General features: G+C 35.2%; 1 protein-coding gene across 1 annotated transcript; it reads right to left on the bottom strand.

Moving 5' to 3' along the window:
- Positions 1 to 10,696: 10,696 nt before the first annotated feature.
- LOC113306813 (alpha-(1,4)-fucosyltransferase-like) lies at positions 10,697 to 14,427 on the bottom strand. The gene is made up of 3 exons (XM_026555730.1): positions 13,830 to 14,427; positions 11,912 to 12,085; positions 10,697 to 11,572 (listed from the first exon to the last, which is right to left on the bottom strand). Exons 1-3 carry the CDS (start codon positions 14,319 to 14,321, stop codon positions 11,012 to 11,014), a joined length of 1,227 nt encoding a protein of 408 aa, XP_026411515.1. The 5' UTR covers positions 14,322 to 14,427; the 3' UTR covers positions 10,697 to 11,011.
- Between the last annotated feature and the right edge of the window lie 312 nt (positions 14,428 to 14,739).

The following is a 14,739-nucleotide window of genomic DNA, read 5'->3' as shown; positions in this document are numbered from 1 at the left end:
TCAATCAGAGGCTTCCACTGATGACAAAGATGCTCATATTTATTGTAAAGAAGAAAATTCTGTCAAGTCTAAGGATAGTGTTCAACCAGCAGTAATCAAAGAAGGCACTTCTGCAAATGTCAAGAAAGCAACAACGTTAAACAAGAATAATAAGAAGAAAACTCATCGAGATCCAATGCAAGAGGATACACAAAAAGGTGACATTAAAATTCAGACTTCGTATATTTATACTAAGCATTATTATCATTGTGTTAATAAAGGACACTTGCAATGGGGATGCAAAGTTAGTAAGATGCAAGATGCACTTTTATTTTGTATCAAACGAATTGTCTAAGTTTTCTCCTCATAAGAACTCAGATCGTTATTGTCCTAAGTTTAGGAAAAATAATTATTATAATGATGGTTCAAATTTTTCATATCACTCGACAAGGTAATCTCATAAAATACCCAATTATAGAAAGAGAGATGACGTTTTAAATGCAAAGACAAGATATGATGTTCCGAATTGGAGAAAGGATGTTTCGCAAAGTATTCAAAAGGACAATCGTCCTAATGGTATGACGTAGAAAGATTCTAATGCGAAACCCAACTCTAAATGGGTCCCAAAGTCCTCCATATCCAAGAAGGGACCAAAAGTTAGTCACAAGAATGACTCTCAGATGTTAATTGTTGGTGACAATAATTACAAGAGTTTTCTTGAAAGGATAAAGAAAGACATTATGTCCGAAATATCTTATACTAGTAAAGTTTGTGATAATGACACTCTACATCACAAGTCAAAGAATAAAAACAAGAGATGGAACAAGATAAAACAAACCAAGAAAGAGGTCAAGAATGATGAGTCGGTCTTAGTCACTTGTGACGAACAAGACAAGGATCAACTAAACACAACCCAGATGTGTTAGAATATGCATGCTCACCTTGGTGCTCAATCTTTTTAAAGGTGAGGAAGCACATGAAAAAACTGACCACATGATATCTCGATTATTAAATGACTATTTAACATCTTTAGGGAGATTTATTTTCTTCTATACTCATACCTTCTCTATCTATTTTTGAGCTTTTGATATAAAAGATAATTTTGATTTGATTATGTTGATATATACTGATCATACATGTGTAGCTCTTGCTTTTTTGGTTAAAACGAGCTAAAAATCACTGAATTCGGACATCGTATGCAAAAGTTATGTCGAAAACAGTTTAGTGTTGTGATCTGTCACAAGTAACTCTTAGGAACCGATCCTAGTACCCTGTCATGTTGAGGGAACCGATCCTAGTACCATGTCATGGTGAGGGAACCGATCCTAGTGAGAGGTCCCCTTACGAAGAAGTGTAAAACTGTTTTGCGCATAACTTCTTCGTCCGAACTCGGAATGACCTTATTCCTTTTGTGTTGGCTCCGTAATTCAATTTCCTACAAGAATGAGGCAGCAATACTTGAGTATATGTTGAAAATTTATGGTTTATTGCAAAGTGATTTATGGGATATTCGATTTCGGTTTTACTACCTTAATATTTGATCTCATATATTGTGAACCCTCATGGTTTGGGTGATTTTTTGATTTAGTGGGATTAAGTTCTATACCTAGTAGGTAGGCTTTATCAAAGGATTATGAGGGGTTCTAATGGAAACGGTATGTGAAAAAGTCACAATTTGTTGAATCGGTTTTGGTTTAGCATAAAAGCATATGTGTTTCGACGGTTTTCAACTTTTTCTTGCAATAGTTAAAACCGGTTTTCAACCTTTCTCTGGTAAAGGTTGAGGTATGTTGTTATTCTTTTGTTTGCGCATAAGGATGACAACATGGTGATATTTCGATATCAATTCTCCCTGGACGAAGATGCTATCATATTGGATAAGTGGATGCGAAATTGGAGGTAACAATCTTGTTAATTAATTGTTTTCCTGTTTAAGAAAATCCTGAGTTTATATTATATATATTTATTGCTTTTGCTTAACAAAATTTAGGTTGAATTGATATTTATTCCATGATGTGTGTGTGGATGTGTGTTTCAATTGGTTCCTGTTAAGAAAAACTAATGTTATCTTGTTTTATTGTGTGGTATCAATCGTTTAGGCTTACAAAATTTTGGTACAATTGATGTGTGTGTAATTCAATTGGTTGCGGTTAAGAAAAACTATTGTTATCTTGCTTTTGTATAGTATCAATAGTTTAGGCTTACAAAATTACGGTGCAATTGCGGTGCTTTTAATGTCTATGTTGTTTCAATTGCTTCCAGTTGAGGTGAATAATTATGCAAGTTGATTTATTTTGGTTTGTATGAATTATTTATGGCTTAACGAAATAATATGTGTACGGGATGAGTTATTTAGTCCAATTCGATTTCGGATAAGAAACTGAGTTAATTCTGATCTTAGTTTGTCTTATCGAAGTGAGGTTTCGGTTATTCAAGTCCAATCGACGCCTAAGCAGGAAATGCTAGTTAACTAACCTAGTATTTGGTTTGTTTAAAATTGAAAGGTCTAAGTTTATGGATAATTAGAACCTGATGAGAAAAATAGAGTTTATATTTATTTTGGTCTTATCGAATTAAGCGGTTGTTTTTGAACAATCGGTTTAGCAAAGGGACTAATGTGATTAGTTGTTTTTTGGTCTGCTAAACTAAATGGGAATAATTGTCAGGGAACAGCGAGTGTCGCCGACGTCCCGATGGCATTAAGCCCTCTCAACAAACAAATATGTATGGAGGACCGCCCAATCATGTTATTCTACATAGAGGTCATGATGAAATGTGTAGCATCGAACGCTCAGCTAGTGGGAAGCCTTTCGAGAAATATATTCATCATGGCTCTGATAGGTACTCGATCAGAGTTCGTGAAAAATGGTTCACGGATCATAAAATACGAATCGTCACATGCGTTCCTGAAGCCGGGTCAGAAACATGCAGTATTATGATTTTACGATTTTAGCCCTTGCTGAAAATCCACCATCTACAGGAAGTGATGAAGATTTCGAGTAATCTTGAAGAACAAAGGAGACCAAGCATTTGGATGAGAAGCTACAAAGTTTATTTATTTTGTAATCCATATGTATTGATAGTTTTTCACTAAAATTGACAAAGGGGGATATTGTTAGAGCACTGCTCGGTCAAACTCGCAAACGTTGTTATCTCAAACTTGTTTGTCAATGTTAGTGATCAAAACTATAAGTCTTGATTTGTAGTCTACTTATAGTGATGTCTCGGACTAGGGTAGATTGAATAGTTGAGCATTAGACTTCACAACGTTCATCAATTGAAGAAGAAGAACTACTAAGGAGAGCTTGTGGAACTTCATCAACAAAAGGTATGTGGAGACTAAAACTCATCTATCACTTGGAAAGTTTATATCTACCCTATATCCTATACTGAGACAAAAGTCGTAATACTATATAGTTGTCGATTATACACATTTGAGATTTGGAGCTGAGATTAACTCGCTTACATATTTCTCGAAATATGTGTTGGTAAGCTTTCGCTTCAACCAATTTCATCTTATATTCTTGACGAAATTCAAAATATGATCATGTGAAAATCTCCGAGTAACATCTTACATGGTTTGTATGATATAATCATTTGGTGTAGACTTGGAATGTTTCGTTATGATTCTTTCAATAAATTGAAAATTGCTTTGATGCTAATAGTGTGTGAAAACGGCTATTGGCATCCTCTAAGAAAGTTTCAATGATTGAAATAGAGTTTAAAATACTTAACCATCATTGGATTATGAACATAGTGTGCATTCTTGCATGTATGTGATCCATGACCGGAACTAAAGTATGCATACACGTATTCCCATTCGTAGTTGTGAAATTCCGTGTGCCAAGTACAAACACCGGTACGCATACTTGCGTGAGGTATATGTCCGGGAATTTCTGCTGGGTTTTGGAAGTGTACTAAGGTATGCGTACCCATTCGCATACTGGCGAACCCAAACTCAGACCGGCTACTCGGGTACGCGTACCCGTATGCATACTTGAGTTGTTAAAGTTCTAAAATCGGTTGGCTCATGAACTAATAAATTTATGTATTAAGGAATGCATTCTTTGCAAACCGTGGCTATAATGTTCATGAATTGATTTGAGTGAATCAAACCGATTTTGCTTCAATTGTGTTCTTGTATACTTCTATGTGAATATAGCAATTGAACAACTCTTTAACTAGTTTCATTTGATTCATTTGAACTAGTTATGGTTAAGATGAATAAGGTTGATATGAGAATGTTCATAAAGCTAGCCTCGGTTAACTACTGTTGAGAAAACATGGTGTACACGTTTACGTACGCTTACTTAAACCTAAATGAAGGTACATTTCATTTGTGTATAACAAGCTAAGTTCGATCTAACAGTTGAAAGATATTAGATTGAATCTAATCAGGTTTTCATCTGACGATAAATATTGAATGCTTTCCTATCAAGGTAACTTAGATTGCAAACCCTGATTTGAAAACTATATAAAGGAGAACCCTAGAAACTAGGAAACCTAATCTTCACACTTCATGTATGATACTAGTTTTATAAGCTAGAATTGATTCTCCTTTAACCTTAGGTTTTTCACGAAACCATGTAGGTTAACGACTTAAAGACTTCATTGGGATTGTGAAGCCATACCCTAATATTTTCTTTATTGTTGCGTGTTCTGATCTTGACCTGTTCTATCGTATTGAGTACTATCTTCTCTAAGATTTGCTCGAGATTGATTTTCCGATAGGCAAGATAAAAAGTAGTCACAAACATCTTCGTCTCATCGTTTGTGATTCCACAATATCTTGTTTCCCTACCATACGATTAAGATTATTGTGAGGTGATTGATAATACTAGGTTGTTCTACAGGAATATAATTCCGGTTTATCAATTGGTTCTTGTTCACCTTGATTTATCAAAAGATGGAACAAAACTCGTAGGTATTTCTATGGGAGACAAATTTATCTATTCCAATAGACTTTTCTGTGTGAGACGGATTTGTTTATCAAGTCTTCGACTTTGGGTCATAGCAACTCTTGGTTGTGTGTGAGATCAACTAAGGGAATCAAAATTCTGGTGTCTGCACTTCCGGGGTTTTTCTGCATTTGCGTTTTTCCTAGTTAACAAAATTATGGTGTATGTGTTATTTCTTTTCCGTATTATATTTTGTTATATAATTGAAATATCACAGGATATGCGTTAAGATCAATCAATTAGATAATCCAACCTTTGGTTGTTGATTTAAATTGATTGACACTTGAACATTGGTCTCTGGTACCGTTCAAGTTGTTTCACATAATAATCAGGTTCGCGGATCTTTATCTGTTTGATTTGCTGATTACATTGTGAAACAGAGATATAAAACTCTTTGATATACTTTTCCCTAGATTGAGTCTAACTGTCTAGTTGATTCTCTTGAAAGTTTATTAGAGTTTGTCTATTCAGATTACCAAACGAAATATTGGGTGTGATTGTTAGACCCCCGCTTTTTCAGATCATAACAGCCAAATTTTTTCTCCTGCCACCTTTATCCAGCAGCAAACCAAGCCCCAAGTTGCTGAGGCTTACGCTTTTCATCTTGTTGTTCACTTGCAAACCAAATGCATTTTTAGAATATCACCATAGAGGGTGACTGTCAAATAGTGTTAAGGTCCTGAATGGTGATGAATATTCAGTTCCTTGGAGAATTCTAAGGTTGGTAGATGATATCAAGAGTGTTGCTCACTCTTTCAACTCAATCAACTTTTTATTCGTGAATAGAAGAGTCAATTCCATGGCTCATAACCTCGCTTCTTATGTTGTGGAGCATAAAGTCCAAGGCAGTTGGACTTCTTCTCAAATCCCCATATCTCTTTCGTCTGGTCTCATTGAATTTTCCAGTACTTGACATACAACTTTTTTTTTTCCTTTTGTTGTCTAGTCTTTCATCTACCAAAAAAAAGTATAATACTTATGCATTAAATGATGGATACCGATACTTTAGATGCTGATACTTATACATCTAAATTTGTGTCCGGTATTTTCGGGTAAATGTTTTTGAGTAATATATATTTGAGTAATATTCTATATATAAGATGTGAAATTGAACGAATTTCGTAGTTTTTTTTATATTCCCTTAATTTTATTTTACATTTCAATTATTATATATTTAAGAAAAATGAAAAATTAGAAGCATGATATCACGCACTTGAATACATAACAACTCAATAAGCATATAATTCTAAGCTGTAAGATATAACATCCATTTATGCACATCTCCATAAAAAACCGATAAATTTACCTAACACAGGGCAGTTGTTCATTGGCAAGTATTGAGGTTAGCGAAAGAACTATTCCCAGATCTTTTCGATATAATGTTGTCGTGTTTTCTCAACCAACTTACCTTTAAATTTTCATTATGTATATAATTTATTCATGGATCCCAAAATAATGAGCCATCCTTCCTAAACTAAATTTTAATGCATAAACTAATTTTTTATTTGAATAGTAAAAAAAAAAAGAAATCCCCGACATCTGTTTTAGGTATGATGAAAAGGAAACGATACATCTATTTTTCATTGCCATTTTGCCAAATAAGTATGAACTTTACCACCATTTCATGTGATCAATAATTTAACTTCAACAATTCCATGAAATTTTCGGTGATAATTGGACGGAGAAATTTAGTAATTTAATTTCCATAGAATTAGTTCTAACCAAACTATGGTTCATCTAGAAAGAAAGATGCATCAAAGTTTTTCAAGAAAAAAAAATCCCATCAATATGTGATGTAGTTTTTTAGAGGCATATCAATGTTGGACCAAAAACAACGAAAACAGGAAGAAGACCAAAACTAGAATTCAAAACACAAGAGAACCATGGAAAGCACTAAACTAAAGGAAAGGCGAAATAATTGTTGATGTTACTTGGACCTCTACGGGAAATCCGTCTGGTTTTTCTCTAATTCTTAGAAATGATGCAGGCAAATTTAACAATGGAAGAGCAGGACCGTCTTTAGCATCAAACCCTGAAGACGCAGATGCTATAGGCTTATTTCAGGCAGCGCAATTGGAAAAGGAGAAAGGATTTAATCCATTTAAAAAAGAAGGAGATGGGAAAAACTTGATTAATATAATTTGAATGGGATCCCTGCTGAAAATGTGGGGTACCAAGTACACCACCAATTCTTCGTTTGGCAACCTGTGGGAACAAAACCTAATACAATTGGAAGAAGACCAATTTAATGATCCTTGACAATATGTATATAGAGTTTATATCTCTAAATCTTCTCAACCAATATGTATTAGACAATGATTTTATGAACCTGATTGTTAAGAATAGTACTTGGAGAATCCCAAAAATAAATATCCAAGATCAATCTAGTCGTATCCAAATAATCCAATCGGAATTATAAAAATTCGAATTCTACAAGAAATAAGTCTCGCAACCGATTACAGTTAGATAAACGTGTCTACTAAGATTGAGTACGTACAATTTTCGCAAATCCAATTATAAGATAAACAATATAATGCAGAAAAGGAAAAAAAACAAGACACCAGAAGTTTTGTTAACGAGAAAACCGCAACTGTAGAAAAATAATGCGACCTCGGCCATATTTGAACACCAAACTGTATTAAGCAGCTACTGACACTATTTAACTGTAAAACTTCGGATTGGAATGTAGTTAAAACCGAATCCACCCTCCAAGAAATTCAGTTATCTTCGCGCTCCTTACGTCTCTTGAACCTCGCAAGGCTCTACGCAATTGATTCATTTAGCTGACGTCTTTGACAGCCTAAGAGTTGCTTCAACCTCAGTGAAGACTTACGAAACCAATCTTCCTCTAACAGATAAGCCTATTTGATCTCCCTTTAGATCAAGGATCAAGGCTTGGGAATTTGTTTGCAATATATAAAGCGTGCAAACCCCACAATCCGGAAAACTTACACTCACCTAGATGAGAAACGTAGATCTGTTACCACCTATCAAGAACAATCTTTAATAGATCATTTAAGATCAGGTTTCATATATCTTTCTTGAATAATCACAAAGTCTGAGACGAAGAGAACTTTGCAATTTCTATCTATCTTGCGTGAAAGAGATTATGAAAAACCTCGATAACAAAAAAGCAAAATCAGGATACACGAAAAACCAAGGTAAAGATAGTCGGACCTGGCTTCACAAATCCCCAAAACGAAGTCTTTTAGTTGTAAACTTAATTATGTTTCTCAGTGGAAACCTAGGTTTATATAGGACGACTCTAGCTATCAACTATGGCACAAAGTGTCAGGGATTAAATTTCCCAGTTTAAAGAGCATATTTATTTATAGTTTTTCAATACCGAAAGTTGCTCAGAATTCAAGATAAGATAACTTGGAAATCAAGCAAACATTTTTGATCTTAAAAATATAATTAAAAAATATACCACTATGTTACGGTTACGTAACCGTGTATAATGACTGTTTGGTTCGGCAAATATATCGTGTGAACAATAAACAATTTGATGTTTATATCGAAAATTAACACAAGATAGCTTATTATCCTGGGAGGCAGTGCAAATCCTCCATATCTTTTTCATGCTTAAGAATTCTTAAGAATCAATATCTGGTAGCCCAGTACTCATTTTACTTTTTCTTTTAGGCTTGTCACCCATTAGTTTACACGGCAATACTGAGAGGCCCACCAAAACGGGTCTTCGACAGGGGATTGCCGTAAGCACATGATGAAAGTTGCGGATACTAGGAAGAATCGGCGAATAACAAGCATGGGGGCTCTTGCTCACACAGTTTCCTTAGTGAAAAACACTCCTAAATCCATTTTTTGATATACCTGTGTGACTTTTGTCGTGTTTTCTTGGCTAGCTTGCCTTTTAATTTCATTTCATATTGGAGAAAAATAATCAATTATTGGCAAGAATGGTGCACCTACGGCAAAGAAGTGTTCTATCAACTGATGGAGAAAATTCACGAGTTTGATTTTTGATGAAACATTTAGTTTGGCTGCAGCAAAACCATGTCTGTCTAGTTTGTAACTGTTTTCCTTGTTATTGTCTTTTTTGTTTGTGTAATCATTTTTGTATTTATGTAACGCTTAATAGGCCGCGCTTAGTTCGTTATCAGTATGATATCTGCTGATTGACCGTTATATTGACTTGTCTATAATAATAATTATGTCATTATTCTCATCATCTTTGTGTGTTCTTAGCTTCTTCATTCCAGCTTCTCCCTCTCTATCTCTCAATCAAAATCAGCATATAAAAATTTGATTTATTAATTTTTTTGCTCGATCAATTTGAAATAATGTCCACTGAGAGTAGGGAAACAAGTAAGAAGAAGAAAACAATTAAAAATGGTGACCTTAATCAGTTGGTTTCATGGAGGCAGAAGAAAGCTCATGCAGACAAGGAAGAAGAAACCATTGGAAAAGAAATTGAAGAACTTATAACATGGGTACTATTCCATTATTTCTTGTTGTTTTTTTCTTATATGCATGGTTGCTGATCGTCGTCATACTTGGGTAGATTTATATCCATCTGAAAACCAAGTTTGTGAAAATTCCTACATCAATATTTAGCTCTCTAATGCTCCATCATGACTTTGGTCGCCGAGAGAGCTAGTCTAAGAGACTAGGATATGCACATTCCCCTACACGAGTCGAGCATTTATTAGACACTGTTGTTTTTTCTTTGCTAAACTATCTGGAAGCGCCTACCCGGTGCCCAAATACCATTGCCCTTTTTTTTTCTTTGCCAACATCCCATTGCCTATCGTGGCAGCTTGGGAGACTGATTTGTACTGCATTTAATGTTGTTTTGTTAAATGTGCAGACCAGTATAATTGAAGCCATGGATGATCAACAGTTGAAGGAATACGTAACGAATAGACCAGAAAATATGCAAAGCGTGAAAATTACAAGGTCCGCATCAAGTAAAAGAGTAAGAATTACTATACTCTACTTTATCATCAATTTTGTTTCTTGAAATTTAAAGTGCTTGTTGACACTTAACACTGCTGTATAGCATTTCTCTAGTTATTCCTACACCTCGGTTGACATTTCTTTAATTATTCCTACACCTTGGTAACACTGGTCAGGGGATCCACATATATATTTGCTCCAAGGGCTGATTTCACAATCAGTGTTGCACACCCTCACTACGCAGTTCATGCCAATCTTCACATTTTTTGATTGAATAAGGAATCCCGGGGGAAAGTGAGAATTTGGATTCTTAATAATAACTACTTATGATTGATGTTGATAATGGTGCAGGGGCAAGGGAGTTCAGCGAAATCCAAGTGCACTCCTTCTAATGCTCTGATGGATGCAATTTGGAAGTTTCATAGAGAGGAAGATGACGAAACCTCGTTAAGATCCCCAACTTAGATTACAGAAAAGAATAACTGCATCTGAAAATTTTATTTACTTTCATGTAATAATCTTCTATATCAATAATAACTCGATTTCCTTCACCTCCTCAAAGTAGCATATACTTTGCAGGGCCATACTCAGTTTTTAATGTGATAAAGTTACAATGGCTATATGTCCATGAAGATTGCTACTGAAAACACTCTAAAAACAAAGTATTCCACTTTTAAGACTTCCAACAAACAAAGTATTAACAAAAATGGCAGATTCATTTTTCAAAGGGAGCAGCGGAAGATTTAATGAACTTCAACGAATAATTTCTGGCATTACATTATCCGCCAGATGACGCATACTGTAATATGTATAACTAAATCAAGGAAAACCTAGAAAAATAACCAAAATTTCAGAGAATTATTACGTGTTGGAATTACTGTTAGTTGCATGTACAGTGAAGTCTATGAGTTACATTTCGTTAAGGGTCACAGTGAAGATAAAAGAAAACTTTTGGGATCAATAAGTTCCAATGACCTAAGACATGAATATACTATGCAAAAATCAACCCCCATGTTGTATAATGCTAACAATGACCCAGTAAATAAGAAAAACGGCGTACCTGCCAAGAATGTCCTAAATCTCTTGAAACTGAAGAAAGCAGAAACCAATGATATAAACGATGTGTAAAGAATATAACGGTAAATCCAGAAAGTTCATGCTTTCCTTCCACCTTTTCTACTTACAACCTCGCATAACCGGCATGGTACTGTATCCAAGCTGGCAGCACGAGTGTTTCCATAGTTACCTAATACACCACATCTCCTCCAGGCATGGTATTCTGCGTAAGCAACAGGGTCATTTGCGAGGGCCTTCACGTAAGAAGCCAATTCTTCCATTGAACTGAACTTGGAACCATCTATTATTGAATTTGGCGGAACAAATTCTAAAACATTAGGTGCTCCAAAATATATGGGAATTGCGCCAGAATCTAAGGCATAAAATAGCTTCTCCGTAACATAACTGTCTATCATCGTGTTCTCAATTGCAAGAACAAATTTGTAATTAGACATTGAACAATGGAGATGATCCCACCATTTTGGGGCCAAACTAGGGTTGTTAGAGCACTCAGGGTACATAGAAAGAGCCATATCCAGGCCTCCTACATTGTTCAAGCACTTTCCAAATGAGTGGTGAGGCAGCAGCGAGAGGAGTTCCTTTGCAAGTTTGTTTCTACGAGGAAGGCACCTTGATGAAGACCAATAAACGAGTATATCCTGTAGTAGAAAAATGGTACAAACACGCAATTACTGTCTCCATGGCAATAGAGGAATGTTTGTACTTTGAGAACGGTACGCTACTAAAAATACATGCATAATAGTCAGGATGTGTTCACACGAGAGATATATTAGGGCTGGTACAACCCATCCAGAAAAAATCCAAATAGTGTACATATCCTCACAAAGATAAAGTTGGATTCCTCAGATGTTAATCGAAATTATAAGGTGTTTGAACCATATATGTGTTCCTAAGAATTATAGGTGTATAAATGATCTAATGTAAGGAGATCATCCAAACACAAAAAATCAGATAAGAACTAGGAAGATACAACTTACTTTGTTTTTGTAAGGAGATACATGATAGTTACGATTATTGTGGAAAAGACTACCAGCATAAGTTGCTTGAACATCATCATTTGCATGATAGCCAATAAAGATATCTTCTACACCTGACCTTTTCCTTTCTGCCTCAAGATCCATGTACGCGCGAAGCGGGTCTCCTTCACGTCTCTGTAATTTAGAAAAACGAAAACAAGATATATAAGGTAATTCACGAATGATTTCTATAATATACAAAACGAACCCCATCAAACAGCAAAATCAACTTTTCTCACTCACAGCAATTTTAAATTACCACTGGGAAGTAAACATTACTCTCTTTGCTATACATCTTAAGTTTAATTAAGTGATTACTGATAAGGTAAGGTTCACAGAGGGATCAGAAACTGCTTAGATTCTTAGAATTGTACAATTCACTATATAAACAATAAAAGCAGAAGTATACGGAACCTAACTGTTTGGTTCCTACTTCTCGAATTTGAAGAGCTGACTCCCATGGGCCATGGAGTAACAACTCAAATGAGATTGAAAGATTTAATATTTAGCCACTAAAATGAGAAATATGGTAAAAATGTCACAAAAACCGAAGCTGGAATACTGGAAATGAAGTTTGGATAAAGAACTGGAATGATCTGATTTAGCTTTTTCCGTGATACCCATATTGAAAATTGCTTCCTGACAGTAAGAGAAATGTTTGAATTGAGAATATCCTGGATTAGTAAGCAGAGGACGCAGGCGTCAAATCATAGTAGATCTTACATTGAAATATTACTTGTACCCCTCCACCATAACCACCTTATAACATGTCCAGAGCTTCACATTTCAGAGGTAGTGGAAAAACCAGTTGACTTCAGCATCAACCAGACTTTCGAAGCCTTTAGTTTAGCGACATGTTCCATGCAAGAGCAATGAGAAAACATTTGCTGCTTGAGGAACTAGGAAATATCATGGTATAAGAGAAGACAGAAAACATAAATTTGTGGAAGTGAAATTACACTGCTTGTAGTGCAGTGCCACCCTTCAGTATTCATTACTGAGGGGGTAGAGGGCGCCACATACAATTAAAATGGAACATCTAGAAGCCGAAGCTCCAGTTTATACCACGTAAATCTTTTGAACAAGAGGAACAGCAACAACAGACGAAAATGGAAAGAGAAGATGGTAAAAGGCTTGTCATATCCATTACGCCTGAAGGTCCAATTACTCTGCCTATTTAATCAAATTAGACTAGCCAGAGCATGATGCAGAAATGGAAAGCAGATTAGCTATCTGTCGAGATTTTTTTGATGGTATAAAAGGTTGATCAAAACACACCTGATGACATCTACATCATATATCCTGTCTATCCACATCTTTCTCTTTTCTCTTCAATTTGTACAGAACGCAAATATTTCATTAGAACCTCAAAAGTTTATGAGTGAAAGTGGGTTAATTGTGATATTATTAGTCTATTATAGTTTACCCCTCCTCCATTTACCTACACTACACAGGCTAGTGTTTGCAATATTTTGATATTACAACTCACAACCAAGGAACAAGCATTTACATAGCCTGGTGACTGTAAGATGCAAATATAAATTACCAAAATGTAAGTCTACATTGAACAATCTGTTATATCAATCTTCCGCAGAAGATTACCATTTGTCTAGTTGTCCGTATCACAAACATTCTAACTCATCTTCTTATTGTTATAAATGATTTATCAAATGGTGAAATTATTGTATTGATTGATCTCAGCACAAACACCTACATGTGTACGAAACCAACGTAAAGTTCACGGCATACAATTGTTCACTACAACCATAGATCTATGTGCAAAAAGAGTTTAATATCCTGTTTCATCAATACCAAGTTCAAATTCATATAAAATCCACAAGCAATTCATGCCAGAAAACAATAAACATGCAAAATTTACCTGAAATGGAGGTGTGGTAGTTTCAAACAACAACACATCAGGTTTATCAGCAAGAACAGGAGATTTGGTCCAAAGACAAGTCAACCCACATCTACAAGAATACATGTTATCCAGATTATCAGGAATCCATGTCCATCCTTTTACCAATACACTCACATGATTCATCTTCAATGCTTTACAATCAATCTCTCCATTCACATTCTGCAAACAAGAAGTAGACCTATTTCTCACAAATTTGTGTTTTTCTCTAAATTGAGAACAACCCACTTCAGAATCCCACTTTTTGAATGCACCCACTAAGTCAACAAAAGGATCTATAGTTCTCTTAGCTGTAATTTTGTAACCAGTAAGAGAAGAAGATGGTAACAATGATGATGAAGAAGAAGAGGAAACAGATGGGAATTCGAGGAATCCAGTAATGAAGAGAATCAAAATTGTGAAACCAAACATCATTGAGATTATGATAGTGTTTAAGGACTTGATAATTAACATTGTGGGTTAAGAAGGAATTAGGGTTTCTCTAAATATTCTTGAGTTGGTTTCGCCATGGCAGGGAGAACTGTTAGTTAGGTGGACTCTGTGTTAAAATACGTTTACTAATAAATGATCCTGTGTTTCAGAGTTGTAGAGGAAATTTAATTCTCGAGATACGCTGCGATATAACGCTATTTTCACATCGGAATAAACGCGAGTTTGGAACCTAGTTAGTAATTCGGGATTCGGCAAACGTACGGAACGGCAAACGTACGAGTATTATACGGTTTTGTAGAATTCAGATTCGGTCCAAAATTCGAACAACGGGACGTGATTCGTCAGTAATTCGGAACGGCATACGTACGTATATGATTCGATTTATAAATGTGAGTTCGGCTCTGAAAATTCGGTATCTATATATAACAAATAATTTGTA

This window comes from Papaver somniferum, chromosome 8 (assembly GCF_003573695.1).
Source record: "Papaver somniferum cultivar HN1 chromosome 8, ASM357369v1, whole genome shotgun sequence".
Classification (NCBI taxonomy): domain Eukaryota; kingdom Viridiplantae; phylum Streptophyta; class Magnoliopsida; order Ranunculales; family Papaveraceae; genus Papaver; species Papaver somniferum.
The sequence above is the reverse complement of the archived record's forward strand: the minus strand, read 5'-3'. Positions and strand labels throughout refer to the sequence as shown.

Excerpts from the sequence above, each read along its gene's own strand:
- LOC113306813 (XM_026555730.1), bottom strand. The coding sequence starts at position 14,321 with ATGTTAATTATCAAGTCCTTAAACACTATCATAATCTCAATGATGTTT. Across the intron at positions 12,086-13,829 it reads CTACCACACCTCCATTTCAG|AGACGTGAAGGAGACCCGCT; the intron begins GTAAATTTTGCA and ends TCTAAATTACAG. Across the intron at positions 11,573-11,911 it reads TATCTCCTTACAAAAACAAA|GATATACTCGTTTATTGGTC; the intron begins GTAAGTTGTATC and ends TTTCTACTACAG.